Source organism: Lepeophtheirus salmonis, chromosome 3 (genome assembly GCF_016086655.4).
Source record: "Lepeophtheirus salmonis chromosome 3, UVic_Lsal_1.4, whole genome shotgun sequence".
NCBI classification, from domain to species: domain Eukaryota; kingdom Metazoa; phylum Arthropoda; class Copepoda; order Siphonostomatoida; family Caligidae; genus Lepeophtheirus; species Lepeophtheirus salmonis.
The window spans coordinates 25203096-25220708 of NC_052133.2; the positions used below are offsets into that span (position 1 = coordinate 25203096).

General features: G+C 33.2%; 2 protein-coding genes across 3 annotated transcripts in view; one reads left to right on the forward strand and one right to left on the reverse strand.

The window, feature by feature from the left end:
* The window catches only part of LOC121114758 (85/88 kDa calcium-independent phospholipase A2), a 103989-nt gene that overhangs the window by 31087 nt on the left and 55289 nt on the right, over positions 1-17613 (reverse strand). The window lies entirely within an intron of this gene.
* LOC121114762 (lithostathine-1-like) overlaps positions 1-17613 on the forward strand; it is a 54267-nt gene that overhangs the window by 25868 nt on the left and 10786 nt on the right. Inside the window, exon 3 of the mRNA XM_040708820.2 lies at positions 13896-13970. Within this exon, the coding sequence (XP_040564754.1) occupies positions 13896-13970 (75 nt within the window). The remainder of the gene's footprint in view (positions 1-13895; positions 13971-17613) is intronic.

The following is a 17613-nucleotide window of genomic DNA, read 5'->3' on the forward strand; positions in this document are numbered from 1 at the left end:
TGTTGTATAGTGTAATGATCAAATAATAATTCAGAATTTGTATATGAGTTAAACTAGCTTTAAATATATTATTTACTAACAAAATCCCAATTTTTCCACGGATCCAGCATTTTAATAAGATTTCAGCCATTTTCCCAGGGAATGAGAAGCTTAATATCAGTTACATTAAAGAAAATGAGTAAGTACATTATATTAGAGATTATGAGTAGGACATAGATATATATTCCATTGATTCTAAAGAAGATTTATGGATTAAGATGACTGGCATATATGCTCAGTCATGCTCAACGCATCATAATGATTTTTGAAGAATCCGTAATGATGACAATTTGAAAAAGGAAGAAAAAAACGTGAAACAAGAAGCAAGACGAATATTAAATATTACGTGGAGATGGAGATGAGAAGACTGAGGAGATACAATTAAGTAATATAATAATTAATGGGAAGGAAGCGGCATTAACTGTCAGTCCCGAATGAAGTAACTTAAAAACACAATTGAAACAAAGTAAAGAATTTTATTTTTAACTACTTTCGATTTAATGATTTACTTCTTCGAGAAAAGGTGATGAAACGGTAAAAAAAGCAATAAGTAAGTTCAAAAAAAAAAAATTAAATAATGGATGAATGGTAATAAATATAATATTTTGGTAAAAAACATTTTATTATTATTTTTTGGCAAAATAATCATCAACATAGTAATAAAAAAGTTAGCCCATAGAAATGAAATATGTGTACACTAGTGCTGATATCTTTATTTTCTTGGTACGATCTTAAATGATTCTTTCCAGACCGATATTTGGAGAAAATAATCAGTTTCCGACCGTTGAATCGGTATCTTACATCAAATCCCCGACAAAAATTCGATGTTGGTACATTTGAAATCACAATTGAAGACGTCATCAAATTCAGTTTTTAAAATATCAAAATTTTGAAATAGACATATCAAAAATGATTTTTTGTATGGGACCAATCTTGTTCTTGCTCAAAAAATAAATCCTCTTGATCATGGGCCGGCCCATCCTTTCTGTACCGAATTGCAACACACGTACACATACATTGAGTATCAAGTTGTGGAAGTTAAAGGAAGGAAACAATCACGTGATTAATTATACTGAAAAAATAAATATATGATACCCTTTGTATGTAGATAAATTGTTTAATGTACATACATGTAACCCTTGGACCTCGAGACTCTTTTGCCCAAGGGAATAATGAATTATAAGTATAATGATAATAATAGGAATAAGTAATTCTCATAAAGACAAGAAATGATTATAACAAAAAATGACCCCTGCCAACTTCCGCATGTATTCAGGACTAGTATAGACATTAAAATATGAAATAAATATCATTTAAACTCATTCGTAATACAAAAAAACAGGTAAAATGTTTATACTAAGTTCATAGATGGAATTCGTGAAGCTATTGAGGGCATACAACAGCCACTTCGCGAAAAATTCTCATAAAAAGGATACGGTCCTGTAGGCATAGTTGTGGGGGCCGTTTGGCTGATATTGTTTTCCCTTATTAATGCCATACCTTTCATTTTTCTGAAAGACTGCTATTTCTCTTTTGTATCAAAATAACACCTCCTATTGGAAAACCTTTTATATATATATTGGTTTTTGGAATTTAAAAAAAAAATGAAAATATTACGATCATTTTTGCAGAAAAAAAATTGAAAATTAATTTTTTTATATTCGGTTAAGCGCTATAATATACAAGAGAATGATCAAACAATTATTTTTTTCCCATTAAAAACAAAATTCCTACAAAAGCTGTTGATTCGTACCCTTTACAAAATTATTATTATGACGAGAGCTCCTGTGTGTGATTTCAATCTCGTACAGGGTTGAAAATCGTTCAAACAAATAAAAAACCTTGTTGCATAATTTGTTTAACCTAAAGTGATGCTCAAGAAACAAATTATTGACCAAGTTTGTGCAGTGGAAATCCTATAAGTTCATTGAGGGAGTGTCCACTCATTAAAAGGAACTCAATTAAGTCATCAAAGTCGTCCAAAATACGCATGATAATGAAGGAGCCATAAGAACCTTCTTGAACCATTTATGACGAAAAAGACCAGATATGAGGGTAAAAATTGGATCCATCTTATGGATAATGGGCGTCCAAATACCGAGAAACCATAATAGCCTTTTTAACCTTCTAAGGAGTGTAAAGGATGTCCCATCCTCATTATTTGCCCAATCTATCGTCTTCCAAATTCTTTTTAGTCCCTCAAGGAAAAAACCTTCTAACTGGAGCTTCATATATACTAATATAAAATCTGGGTTAAGAAATCGACTTTGGAAAGGGGATGAATGGATGGATCCGATGATGGCAATAATGTATTAAGCTCGAGAGAGGATTTGCAGATAAACCCAACACTTGTAAATACTTGAATACATTTCATTATCCTTATTTATAGGCAAGTCATGGAAGGAAGCCTATCAACGTCATCCCCCCCGCTTGAGTCATAGAGCCTTCTTCTTTTATAAATTTTATACACTTACATTGCTTAGAGCATTTTCGTTGGCAGTTCTTTAGAAATGAAGAGATTCAATTATATCCCTTTCTTTGTTTAAAGTGTTAGTCAAAAATAATTGTTAAAATGAAAATTTGTAATTAAAAAAATGTGAGGAAGTTTTTGTGGAAATTTGAAAATTGATATTTTATGAATGTTAAATACAATATTTATATATTCAGCTCTTATTTTACGCTTATTTAATATTGTAGACATAAAAGAAAAATGAAGTCCTTAGGGAAAAGGAGAAATGCCGTCTTTATTCCAGATATCTAGACTTCCATGGCTAAGTGCTAGACGATGACCATGAATAAATACACTTTTTGACATAATTGTTCATTATTTAATGTTTATTCAGTAAAAGATTATAGAAAAATGCGACAGATGTACATACTAAGAAGTATTTTCGTTGTTATTGCAAGGACCATTCTATATAGTTCGATGTATTTCTTAGTATGTGAGAACATACATAGACTATAGATCTTTATATAGACTGTGAATCCGACTTACTCAAGCATACATTTTGATATTTCATATGGACAATGAAGATGTGCACAAGCTATCTATGCTGTCACTTTGGCATCCTCTATAGGACAAACTCAAGCACTTAGGAAGCTGATTTTTGTTTGGTTAGATAGCTTGTTTAAACAACCAACAGTTTAAAAAAAATGAAATCAATTGACAAATTATTTGTCCTAAATATTTGAAGTCTGGCCCCGGAGTGACAACATAACAATTGCTCGAAATCTGAGACGCAGTTAAACGTTCTTCCAATACCAATGGGAGGCCTTACATGCGGCAACAGAACTCAACTCACTCTCACGCCTCGAAAAAAAATCTCAATTGGCTCCAAAATAAGCCAAAAAAAATTATCACCAGACTTTTGGCCTCCAAGCTCACCGGATCTGAATTAGATGGATTATTTTCATGGGCATCCACAGGGGGTGGAGAGACTGTAGCCCCCTCCCCAAAAGAAAATTTCGCATTCTACTAAAAATGTATTATTTTAATTTTTTGTGAACAGCTATGGATTTTTGAATTTTTTATCCAAAAAGTTTAATTTTTTGACAATAGATACGATTTTTGATTTTTTTTCAAAAAATTTAATTTTTGTCAATAGGGATGTGTTTTTGAAATTTTTTGTGAACAACTGTGGATTTTTCAAAAAAAAATTTCAAAAACTTTAATATTTGAAATTTTTTTCCAAAAAAAAATAGTTTTTTGTGAAAAGCTATAGAATTTTGAAATTTTTTGGACAAAATTTATTTTTATGAACAGCTGTAGATGTTTCAAATTTTATTCCAAAAAAATGTTAATTTCCGAAATTTAAAAAAAAAGAAACAAGCCCATTGAGACAAAATATAACGGGGATACATACATCTTATCATTTGAAAAATATCTGATAAAAAAATATTTTGATATCAGCCCATATCCAGTAGTCACATAAATAAAAATCTATGTACAAATAGGATTCATCCATGCTAACCACCCAGTTATTACCATATATGTAAATATGCAAGATATGATAATACGACACAAATTGAATGAATGAATGAAATGGATATTGACCGACCATAGATAGATATGTATATGAGATATTCTTAAAACAATAGACATTGTGGAGAAGAAGAATAAGTACAAATAATAATTAGTTATTAATAATACATATTGTTTATGATAATTAGAGCGCGCATGATAGTGCGGAAATAATTTATTTTTAAAAGTATGTACAATGTAGGTACAAAAGTCTGAACGATTTGAAAACCATCCATGGAGACTATGTACATAATTTAGTAATAATGAAAAATGCAAATCATGTTGGATTATATCTTTTCTTCCTTCTCACAGTAGATATAGATGTATATTGTGTATCTTTTATTGTATATTAATATAGGATAGTAGCAATGGTTCCTTTCTATACATGAATGAGGTTCATTCATTCCAGGGCAAACCTTTGTCGTGTCCAGCAAAGTACTTAGGATCAGAAGTACTTGAAATGAGTTTGGAGGCAAATTTATAAAGATTTCTAGATTTATAAAAATATATATTCAATTACATAATATTATCCTGATCCAATGGTGTAGCCAGATTCATTATCAGAGGGATAAATAATATTTTTTCCCAGATGTGTACTATTCACCATTTTTAGAGGGAAAACAAAAGGAAGCACGTTATACCGGGCCGTGCAAAATTATTTGCCGATGATGTAAATATACTTTTTAAGAGGTTTTGTGGCAACCAATCTGATTGTTTCGTATTTTTACTGTTAAAATAAACAAAAATCCTTCCTGTGAGAGCGTGACAACTTCCACACGTGAGACCATGTCCAATCAGGAAACAAAGAGGATCGAATTGCAGCCCTCCTCCGAGCGGGAGTGCCTCATAACAGCATTAAGGAACAGGTTGGGGCCTCGTTGAAGACAATTTACAACGTTTCCAAGCGCTTGGAGGCTGGGGGTGATCTCAAGCATTCCCCTGGGGCTGGCAGGAAGCCCACTGTCTCCACAAGGCAAGTAAAGGCAGTGTTCAAGAGGACTCCTAACAGGTCCATTGCCGACATGGCCAGAAAGATGGGAACGTTGAGATCAACTGTTTCAAGGGCATTGAAAAGGGCTGGAGGAAAGTCCCAGAGGCGTACTGAACGCCCTCTGCTAACTGAACGTCAGCGAGAAGTCAGACTTGAGCGTTCCAAGAAAATCTTGAATGATATCAAGAGCTCATCTGGACCCATCATCATTTTTTCAGATGAGAAAGCTTTTACGGTCGATCCTGTTTTCAACAGGCAAAATGACCGTGTTGTGAGTTTTGGAGATGTTTGGAGATCCAACGGGAAGGCCATGAAGCCGGTATGGTTCCCCTTTGGCTCAGATTAACAGCAGAGGATTATGTGAAGATTCTGGCGTCCAAGGTCCTTCCGTGGATCAAATCCAAAGTCGGCAACTCTCCTTGGGTTTTTCAACAAGATGGAGCACCCACCCACGCTTCCAAGATAGCTCAGGAGTGGCTCAAGGACAACATGAACTTTTGGCCCAAGGACTACTGGCCCCCTCAGAGCCCAGATCTGAACCCACTAGACTTCTCTATCTAGGTGCACGTGGAGGCCAAGACCTGCAAAAAACGACACAAGAACATAAACGGCTTAAAGGCTGCTGTCAACAAGGCCTGGGCCTCCATGGACGCCGATTACATCCAGTAAGTCTGTGGCAGTTTCAGACGTCGCCTGACCAGTGTCATTGAGTTAAATGGTGGCTACATTGATTAAATTTGATCACAAACTATTTTATTATTCTAAAAATGTATGAATAAATTGTTTCTCAAGTCATTCGAAATGTCATTATTGTCCGCGATATGTTCCGAACAAAAATCGGTAAATAATTCTGCACGGCCCGGTATTGGTCTTAATCTACCAAAATATTGCTTGTCTCTGGAACAAGAGTGAGGACAAATTATAAACCAATTGACAAAACTAAGACAACGTGATCAATATTTGAACAAGGTAGAGGGTCGTAGAGGCACTTTTTCTTATCCACTAGAGGCGTTAAATATTGATCCATAAAAGACTTTACAGGCTCAATGAATTAATCTTTTTAAACAGAATTAAGAATGTAAATTCGGCAAAGGGAAGAAATAGTAGGATATGGCATAAGGGAAAATGACATCATCTTTGTTATGATTAAAAAGCGACATTTTGGGCAGAAAAATCTAGGATGACTAGGACCATGTGTATCCACAATCAAAAAAACACGTTCCACTATTTATTTTCAAAGCTTTAGACTGAATCATGAATTTTGAATGGCAAAAAGTATATTCTAGGAATGATGTCACATTTGTTTTTGAATAATACATATTTGATTACTTCAATTCGAATATAGCGAGGAAAGTCCATTACTGACTCAACTGCAACAAGATGTCCGTTGAGAGTGGACAAACGCCTCCTAAATGATCTGAAGCATCATGGCAACCGTGTGATCTTCTTCTCGGATGAAAAAACGTTCAACGTCGACCTCGTCTTAAACAAGCAGAACAATTGGATTCTTTGCATTGAAGACCTCAACCATGTGTCCAAGACGGGTAGAGTGGTCCCTCATCCTGCAGGAAGGCGTCTTACGTCTTCCTGCAGGATGGAGCATCCACCACTCAGCCAATGTTGTGCAAGCCTGGATGGAAGAGAAAAAGGAGTTTTGGCCCAAGAACTTCTGGTCTCTCCAGATTACTTTATCTTGTGGCAAGTCGAGTTCAATACCTGCAGATCATGCCACGTCAATGCCATCGACCTGAAGTCCCCCGTGGAGAAGGAGTGGAAGCTCATGAGAAGGAACTACATTGCCAGATTGTTTTCCACCTTCCGTGCCGCTGGAAAGCCGTGATTGTGAGCAATTGTGGTACAAATTAATAAATAATGTATGTAGTTGTGTGCTTAATAAATGTTTTTAAGTAATCGATCACGTCTGACTTAATTGAGACTCAGGAGAGTTTGCTCATGTTGATTAGTGGCACATTCACTTCTCACGACCCGTTATGTACAAAAATATTCCAGTTTTTAAAAATCATAAAAAATCATACTTGTTCAAATATACGAAACTTTTTCATAACTGAATGAAACATAACTTTGAATTTGTACTATCATTATGAAACAAAAATAAAACTTTTCTGATTTTTAGAACATTTTTACTGCTTTTTGGAAAAAGGAAGTTAATTTGCCGTCTAAATCGATCCACAATTTGAAAATGATTAAATTTCAATCTACGGTCGGGACCGAAATAATAGTCCGAATTGGTCCAGAAAAAATAACTAAATAGAAAACCGGGAAATTGTACGTAGTTTCAACATTCCTAACTATACACAAACATATAATACGTGGTACGTGGTTCGGTTCGGTACGTTTTTACCCTCCGTGGGGTACGTATATTACATATATTATCACATATTAAATAGTTTGATGTTATAACATTTTGGTTATTATTATTTTTTACATAATAGATTTCTATAGTTAGGTAAGATTTTAATTCATAAGCATCCTTTTATATGCAAAATAATTTATGTATTTGGTTTAAAAAAAATAAATAATAAATTACAAAATGATAAAATACACCACAGTAGACGAAAACCTGGAAGTATTGTGGAGGAATAATTTAACTATATTTCCAAGTAAGCTTCACAATACCTCGCATCTACAGGTACATACATTTGTATCTAGTAATATGATTTTTCCTGACAGCTGGCCGACAATCTTAAGGACAAGTCCTAACAGCTGATAGGACCGGTCCTAAGACTGGACTGGACCGAATAAATAAGGACTGGCACAAAACTACTATACAATATGGACATATTTATTCATCAAAATATGTATAAATCCAAGGAAATGTTAGTAGCATTATTTTTTGACAATCAAAGCAAAGTTGGCCTCAGAAAAGGGTTCAGTGTCAAATTCCAAGAACTACTCATTTCTCACTTAGATTGACCTTGGCCCAATCGAATTAAATGCGGTCCCTTTAATCAACATCTTATTTAATAATATGCCTTATCATCATTCTCATTGTTTGCTTACTTGCTTATTTGTTTATCCTGGAGTGCCTCTTTGTATCTCCTCTTTCTCTATCCTTCTTCATTGATAGACTAATAAATAAATATTATGTCCTATATATATCAAAATATGAAATTTACATGAGTTGGAATACTACGAATCAGGGTAGGAGGTCAAACCACATACTTATAACATGCGTACAAATGTAAGTATTTTTGAGTAGTTTCATCTTCTATAAACATGTCGACAAACATGACACTGACAGGGACCACCTTATGCGTCCTATAATAATATGCCAACATATATATGTACATTAATAGCATAGCAAATGAGTAGGAAGGGGATACGGAGCTCAGTCTCCTCCATGATGTTTTGTTATTTCCATTACTCAACAATCAACATATTTCCCCTGGTCCTCCATTTGTAGTAGATAAATAAATGAAGATATACAGGCCAAATATCAAGGACATAATTCTATTCTATATAAGTAGAATGATGTAGACTATACGAGTATTGCTATAAGTGGGGCTTGAGGGTATATAGAATGAATTGATAACTTAATTATAATTATGTCGGATATATATATTCGATTTTTAATCAAGTTGGAGAAGTTGACCCATTCTACGCAATATTCAACCAAATCTACTTTTTCATTGAGTTTCTCTCTCAACATTAAAAACTTTCAATTAATTGAATATGTATCTATGTATAATGTACACTCTACAGGGTCGTTCAAGTAAATCCGGACTACATTTAACTGCATCCTGAGCAATAAGGGAAGCAAGTACTTGTTGGAAATTTTATTTACTAGTTCTAATAATACAAAAGAAAAAATTCATTGAATGTGTTTGGAATTTTTCGCTTATCATTCGCACGATCCGAGGGCTTATGGAGTTGCAGGACTAGACCACGTCCTCAGAAAAAACTTTGTTATATTACTTGATGATGGAGGTCTTCAAGGAGTCGATGATGTTGTGTGAATTAGCAGAAACCTTCCTCTCTACTTTGGGGGCAAAATGACACCTCCTTACCTTTAAAAAAAGTGTTTTGGGTATTGCAGCCTTGTGAGAGGGGCCGAGTCTTGTTGAAAAAGGAATTCGAGACCAATGGCCTCAGCTTTCATCGAAAGTATCACTTGGTCAGTACCGTTTCGGAATCCACCCTCTCCTTTGGCTCAAAGAAGATAGAGGCATGACACTGTCATTGCTCCCAATGATCGCAAGGGTTATGATGCTGGACGGAAACTTGGCTTTAAATACTTGAGTGACATTAGTTATCTCCATTGCCAACCATCTATCACTCTGGATGGTGTGATATCTGTCGACAGTCCATTGTTTTCCTCACGAATCTAATATGGCTTTATCCTCAGGTCAGTGTTAATGGTCCTAGCGCTTTTTGTCAAGAGCGTTTATCGGAGTCTCAGGAGATTACTTCAAGAGACTTTCATGTCTGCAAGGAATATGAGAGTGCAGTATTTATCAGTCCAGGACTTCAATGATTTACTCTAATATCCTCCGTTTATAGACGTCGTAGACTGTGCTTTTCGGATATCTGAGCATTTTCTTGATTTACACAGGGTTGTGTCCCAGGCAAGCAATTCCGATGATGATGTTCCTCATATTCTTCTAAATCATAAATACTTGTTTTGAACTAAAAGTTGTAAAAGTAAGACTCAATTTCTCACTTTAAAATTGAAATAACTGAGTTAAATACTTTCCTTAATGTTCAAGATGTAGTTAAACGACCCTGCACATACGGGGATATTGAAATAAAAACGAGATGATCTTCCTGAGGTTGACGAGATATTTTTTTTTTTTTTTTTTTTTTTTTTTAAACTTATTCAAAATTAATAAAAGATTAGACAGAGATATATGCATTTGTTTTAACCCTCATATCAAATATGTTCTATTAACGCAAACAAAAGAATCCATATTGAAATATTTATCCACGCCGAAACTACTGCTTCAGGCGACCGTTTACAATTTCATGATGTCCAAGATGGTAACTATTTATTGCAGCAGGATGGTACACTAACCCAAACCTCAAAAGTGGTCTATAAGTTATCAGAGGACAATTTGCCTTTTTGGAGCAAGTTGATTTGGATTGCTACAGACAGGACCTCAATCCTTTGGATAACGTCTTCTGATAGTAAATTGAGAAGAAATGCAGCCAACATTTCCGGGGAAAAATAAACCCTGAAGAATACAGTTTATAACCCATTATCTCCGAACCCTATGTCAAGGTTCTCCACAAGAACTTCTGGCTGTGCAGCCAATAGGGCTATATTGAGTCAAAAATATACATTCATACCACTTTATTTTATTATATGTTCAAAAACAAATAAGAGCAAAATTCAGATAAAATCCACTTTTTCTCAGTAAAAAATTATTATTTTATACATATACGACTTGTGAGTATTTAAAAAAAATAAAAACATGAAAATGAATTCTGAATATGAACGACTATTAATGATACAGTTCATTTTGTCCAAAAATATCACCATAGAGAATTGATAAAAATATGCATAAAAAACCTTTTTCGGCCATAAATATATGTAAATTTATCTCCAGAGCTGCCCATAATAATCAAAAAGCATATAATATGAAAATGGAATCCATAGTTTTACACTTGGGTACATGGGAAGAAAAAACATATTGCATAAAACTGTACTAGCAAAAACAAATTGACTTGACTTAATGTTGCTTAAAGATACAAATGTCATATCTATTTCAAATTTCAAAATTTGAGTTATTATTAATGTGTTCATGTTCAGCTTATACTGAACAGTTGCCATAAATATTTGATTTCATTAATTTATTATCAAGGCTTTTATTTATGTAATAATGCACTTAGTGGCAATTCTTAAATCTTCATACTTATTGAATAAATTTTAAAGAGTAAAAAATTTTATTTTGCGTGTCCTTCTTGAAATATCGCTATAGGATATTAGAATAGGGATTCTCAATCTGTGAGACGCGTACCACTGGTGGTATTTGAGCTCCCTATAATGGTAAGTGGAGAAAGTGAGTGACTGATTTTATTTTTTTGTCAAATTTCTAATGTTTTGTGTAAAGATAGAAATTATTGTCCAAAAAATTTAAAGAACATAATTTTTTTGTGTCAAAATTTGAAATACTTTTCTAGTATGTTAATAACACTATCAATCATTTGTCAAACAAATAAAAACACATTTATTTTATAACATTCTAGTCACAGTCCTGCCTGGAGAACGTCATAAATAAATTTAAGCCTACTCTTAAGTTGGTCATAGGTTTGGTCATAATGGTGTATTTGAAGAATTCAGTAATATTTTCACTAAATGAGAGAGTTTTCATTTAAATCAATTGGAGTAGTATATCACTTTTTATATATCGAGAGTTGCATAAAATATAACTTTAAAGGCGTGCAAAAAAAAAAATCTTGTTGACTATCGAGTGAGCATTTTTTTAAAAAAAAGCTTTACAAGTGTAAGTTGTTGATGGACTCAAAGTGGAATTGAGGATCGACATCTAACTCATTCCTGCCAATATGTTCTTGTTATAACCGGAGTTATATTTGTATTTATTTCCTTGCTATCGAAACTGCTCGCAGCTAATCTAATGAAACGTAATGTCTACTAAGATGTTCTCCTCCAAAATATTTTTCGAATAGTCAGGTTTACCATTTCATTTTTCAGTTTCTTTTATTTTTATATTGTATACAGCTCTAGTTAAATAAATCATAATCTTCGAAAGATACCAGAGCCTTGAAACTTGTTTCATTTAGCAAAGGACTATGCAGTAGTAGGTAATAAGTAAATATCCATCAAAAGAAATTGACTTTATTAAAATGGAGTCATTTCTGTCAGTTTACCCCCATGTGAAAGGGGGGGGGGTCAAAAACGTGTGTTTTTAATAGACAAGCATTTACTCAGTCTAATAACTACTTGCATACCTATTCAGTAATTAAGTGTGTGTATAATTTTGATCATAATTATACCTTGCTTTGAAAATACATACAAAAGTATATAGATAGATAGGTTTGTACATAATTATTGAGGAGCTTTGTTTTATCTGCGTGTTCAAGCTTAGTCATTAGAAAAAACATATGTTTATGGCAAATTCAAACACAATTATATTTTACTATGGATATAATGATAGATCATGCAGTAAGATGGTACACATATGGAGTAATCTATAATGCATGTAGTCTGAAAGGAGCCCTTCTCAAATTTCCGTGTGATAATATCTTCCGGTGGTTTTGCCGTTTTATTTATAATATCTGCGTTCATCTCAAGAAAGTAAAATGTATATAAATAAATAAAAATTTAATCCTAGAAACTGATTAGTTAAAATTAATCCTTCTATATAATGTATAACCAGAAAAAATGATGATAGACAGACATGATTCATTATTGTCTAGAAAAATATAAGTTGTGAACAAATGAAACCATTTCCCAAACGTAGAAGAAAAAGAGTAACTCCCAGAAAATGAAGCGGAAGTAAAATGAGGCTTAAGGGAAAAAATACTTTAATCGTCAGTGAAAAACATGGGGTTTTTTTTTTTTCTCTCTCTCTATTAGCCTTCCTATTTTGAAAGTATGTGTAGATACATTTATACATAGCCCTTAAGGTATGGAAATTTTAAAAGGATTAGGCAGTGAAGATGTCGTATGTTGTATGCCATCAACAACAATGACTCTAATAATGAACATGATGGTTTCAATTATTGTTCATCTATATAGAAAAGGGGTGAATCGAAAAGATATTGTGACCAATTAGATTTACACTTGTAATACTGTAGTGTTGACACTCACTCCATGAGCTTTTTTTTTTTTCAGTTGGTCTGAAGTGATTTTTGATAGCCGATTTGGATTGATATTTAAGTCCATACCGCGATCAAAGACCGAGATTTAATCTTTATCACTTGTAGACTAATTTGTTAGGTCTCAATATGTATATTAGACTGAATTTTCCTTTAAGACCGAACTTTTTTTAGTCCTTTCGATCCTATAGGGACATAAAGGTAGTGTTGTGGCGTTCCTTATTTATTCCGTCCAGTCCATTCTTAGGACTGGTACTTCAGACTGTGGGTCCTTTGGAGTGTCTGTACTAGAACTGATTAAAATAAGAAGAAATAAAGTTAAATGCCCTCATCAAGAACTGATATGCAGGACTAAACTAGACGGGACTGAAGTCTTGAGTCCTAAATAAGAACGGACACAACACTACATATAGGGACAAGGTTGGCCATAGATTTTAAACATCTTGAATTATTATTAATTCAGCGATGGATTGATCATAGAGTAAAAGAATATTTGTTCATATTTTAGAAAATTAATTATACTTGAATCTATATTTTATAACTTATAGGATATATCGACTTCGTTTGTAAATCATTCCATTTTACAAGGTTTAAATATCTCATACACTGCACACACCATATCATTGGGAAGTTTGTAAAGGTTCCTGTTAATTCTCGTTTAAACTTTCCGGGCGATTTCCAGATTCCTAGCTCACCTTGGGCATCCACTCCTTGTCTAAAGAGCGGAATTGATTCCCTCCACGAAAAATTATAAGTGTCAGAACGCTCTAGGATTTTCAGAACTACGACCAACGTGCAAGTACTTAATACTGCATACATAAATTGTAAGTCAAGGAATAAAAAAAGATTACTATTGCATAGTTTGAATACTTTTTTTGTCTCAAACAATGATTAAACGAAATCGAATAATTTATGTTGACTACGTATTTGAATGTTGTTAAATGTCTGTAGATGTACATATTTATACATTCCTTATTATTAAATCAATGAAATCATGTATCATAATATTAACAAAAAAAATTACATCATTGTTATCGCTTATAGGAGATCACCGAACGGGTGTGTGGATTGGTGGATCAGATAATGGACATGTAGGAAAGTGGGCATGGTTTCCAACAGGTAAGACTTACATGTACTAATTGAATCAAATCTATCATACTGGGGGTTCCCCCCTACTTAACGCCGTTTCAAACACTGCATATTTCACAGAAGGCAGTGTTTGGAATTATTCTCACTACCAGTATAGTGCAGTATATTCCCCTCATATTGCAGTTTTTATATTAAATTAATTACAAAAATTATTTATTGAGGTAAGCACGAATTATTTCAGTACAAAAAAAGTCCCCGTGCAACGTGGATTTTTATTTTTCCCAAAAACCGTGATAAGGGTGGTATATGTGGTGTTGCGTCGGTCCTTAATCATTTGTGCATCCAGTTCAGTCTTAACACCTACGGATTGTCAGTACTAGAACTGATATAAAGAAAAGAAATTAAGTAGAGTGTCGTCATCAAGGAGTGAGCTGTATAAGTTTTCGGAATGATATGCAGAACTGAACTAGAGGCAGTCTTCGGTCCTACATAAGAGCAGAAACAATACTACTTAATTGTATGGTAAATTGATTATATAGCATTTCAATGCGAATTCATATGAGTACTCTATAGGACCAGTAGTTTTCTAACTTTATACATTATATCATCATTATATGTTTGTTTGTTTTTTAAACTTTGATAATTATTGACAAAAATATTTGTAAACCTTTTTATAACATCCTATGCAAGCTGCCATCGTGTTCCACAGTTTGAGAACCATTGCTCTGAACTACTTTATTTTATAAGAAAATCCTCATACTCGATTGCATTCCCACCGAGCGATTTACCAAATAATTTTATATAGTAAAAGTACGCAGGATGCCTGAAGTGAAATGCAAATGTATCCATATCTCTTTTATTTGTTGACAGATGATAAATATGCAAAATGTAGTTATAAACTAACTCCGAACGGATCAATGTTTTTATTTTATTGAATAATCTAATCCACCTGACCAACCTGTATTTCCCCCAAAAAAAATACAAATATATACGATTCAGGTGTCAGTGGGGAATTTTAAAATACATACAGGGTGGAAACTCTTTCAATATACTTCACATAATGTTGGATACAAATAAAATAATGGTGTAAGAATATTCAGGTTTTCATAGAAAAGTCATTTTTTGTGTTTTTATGGCTTGATAATGTTTCACGATTTCTGGAGGAGAGTAATGAATAATGTGATCATTTGTAACACTTAAAAATGATCACTAACGTCATCGTCAGCTTATTTTTCGAAATGGGTCATATTGAGGATGACGTCATCGATTAGTTGTAAAGGGATTATTTTACATGACAAATAAATGTAGGACTGGAAGGTTCGAGCCACAGGCTTTTTAGGCCTAGAACGAATCCACCTCTAGGTTATACCCAATTAAGGATTTTTTTCAGTTAAATGCAGAACCCAGTTTATCCAATGAACATAAATAAAATGAAAAGCCAAAATAGCAAAGACGTAAATATTTGTGTAAAAATGAGACAGGAACTTACTCCATCAATACACAACTCATTAAAAATAACATAAAAACATTTCCTAACACAGTAGTGGTTCGTAATTTAGACCTTGTTTAAAAACGTAGTTTAGAAATATCATTTATTATAAAATAATGAAAAGTTGCATTTGATATAAATAAAAAAAAAGGTCAAAAATCAAATAAGATTCTGAACATGGGGAATGAAGATATAAAAAGGCTAAGAAACGCTGCCCTAACTAAAGCAATAATAATCATTATTGCAAAAAAAGGAAAATAAGCATTCTCAAAATATTTACCATAAATAAATATACCTACATATGTATATCTAGTACCTTGGCTAACAATCAAAAAAATAGATCGTTTTAACCCTGACAATGAGTATGTAAGAGTGATATTTGGATAACTTCTTCATGAATGCAATTAATATATATTCCTGATTTAATCTCGATAAACATATTGGGAGGTGAACTTGATTGTAATTCAAATAATATATTGCATATAACAGGAAATGTTAGATGTATTTTTAATGAAAATTTTTGAAGAACATTCTATGAATAGATAAGCTACCTGACCAAAGTTCTAAACCAAGTGGCGAAATAAATACCTCTTAATCAATATTTGCACAAATATGTTGGCTTAGCGATAACGTTTCTCATCAAAAGGGGCGTCGAGATTTGTTTGAAAAACACTCTATAATTAACCGTACAAACTCAATGAGTCCACCCTTCTAATTAAATTAACAAGGTGAATTCTACAATGGGAAGATTTTCTTTGTAAATTGTAATTTGGCAATTCATTATTATAATGCTACCCTACACTGAAGGGTTTTAAACTTTATGAAGAAATAATATTGATCATTGTCAATGTTTTTCCCCCCTCCCTTCTTGGTCCAATCAACCCCGGGGATAAACATTTGCTAGAAATAATAAATGAAATGGTGTTAATATCAAATCGGCCACATTTCTCGGCAGATTTACTCAAAAATTGGCTTGAATTGTACAAGGTTATTCAATGTATCCACCTCTAGGATATATTACGGCCCAGAAGAAGAAGCAGGCATTTACGAGGTAATTCCCTCACATGGGATTCATTGTCTCTTGAATGAAGGCAATCAGAGAGTTATTGAGGCAATAAGATGTTCGTTTTCTTTTAGATTCAACATAGCCTAAGACAAAATAATCCATCGGATGAAGATACAGGGCCATATTTCCTTCCCAATGAAGTCAGAACAGTGCTCGCTTAGCCACTTCAGCTACCTGTCTGGGATCATCAGTCTCTATAAGAGCCTTAACAATCTTTCGTACGGAAATGGATTGAGCCGCTAGTAACATTTGAGACCTTCCAATTTAAAATATCCGTGTTGTTGTGTACAAAAATCATAGCCACTGCTCCTTCCCTGTAAATTCAATTTTCTTTACATCAGGAGCAACTGTCGCCCATGATTCCCAAAATTTCACATCAGAAATCTGTGCCATGACAAAAACGCCATCACACCCAAGGGCTGATTGGATCTTAACTCCCTGTATTAAGTGATAAAAATGAAAGGATTGCATCAATTAATAGTGAGTTTAATAGATTTAAAATATCCCTATTAGAAGCAAAATTGCAACTTGAACAATTAACAACTACAACTGGTACAGAAACGCAACTTGTACTATAAATAAAATAATATAATAATATATATTAGACTGTACCGAAATGACACAAGTTCGAAATTAGGTATAGCAGGATATATAAACATATTTTTTTTTTTGTAATTTATTCTTCTTTACTAGAAAATAACTAATTTTCAATCGTCCGAAAAAGAGGTACTGTTTGGCCGCGTTTTGATTTAAGAAATCAATCAAATGGATTTTAAACAAACAACTATTTTATGTTGTGGATCGAGGTACAGACTTTTTATCAAATTTAGTATTGTGGATTAGACTTATATAATTTAACAATATTTGAACAGCATTCCCAAAATATCATCTCAAACGAAAAGTAGTGAGTGCTATATGAAGTCACAAAAGTCGTCTTAAATTCATTCTAAGAAAGACAAGATGGTTGTATCAGACAAAATTGAAACTCCTATTAATAAAATAAACAAGTAAGAAAAAATAATTATTCATCCAAAGCTATTTTTTGAAAGGTTATAAGATAAAAATATAACTCATATTCAACCAATCAACTCTATAAATGAAGAAAATTGCGATTTTAT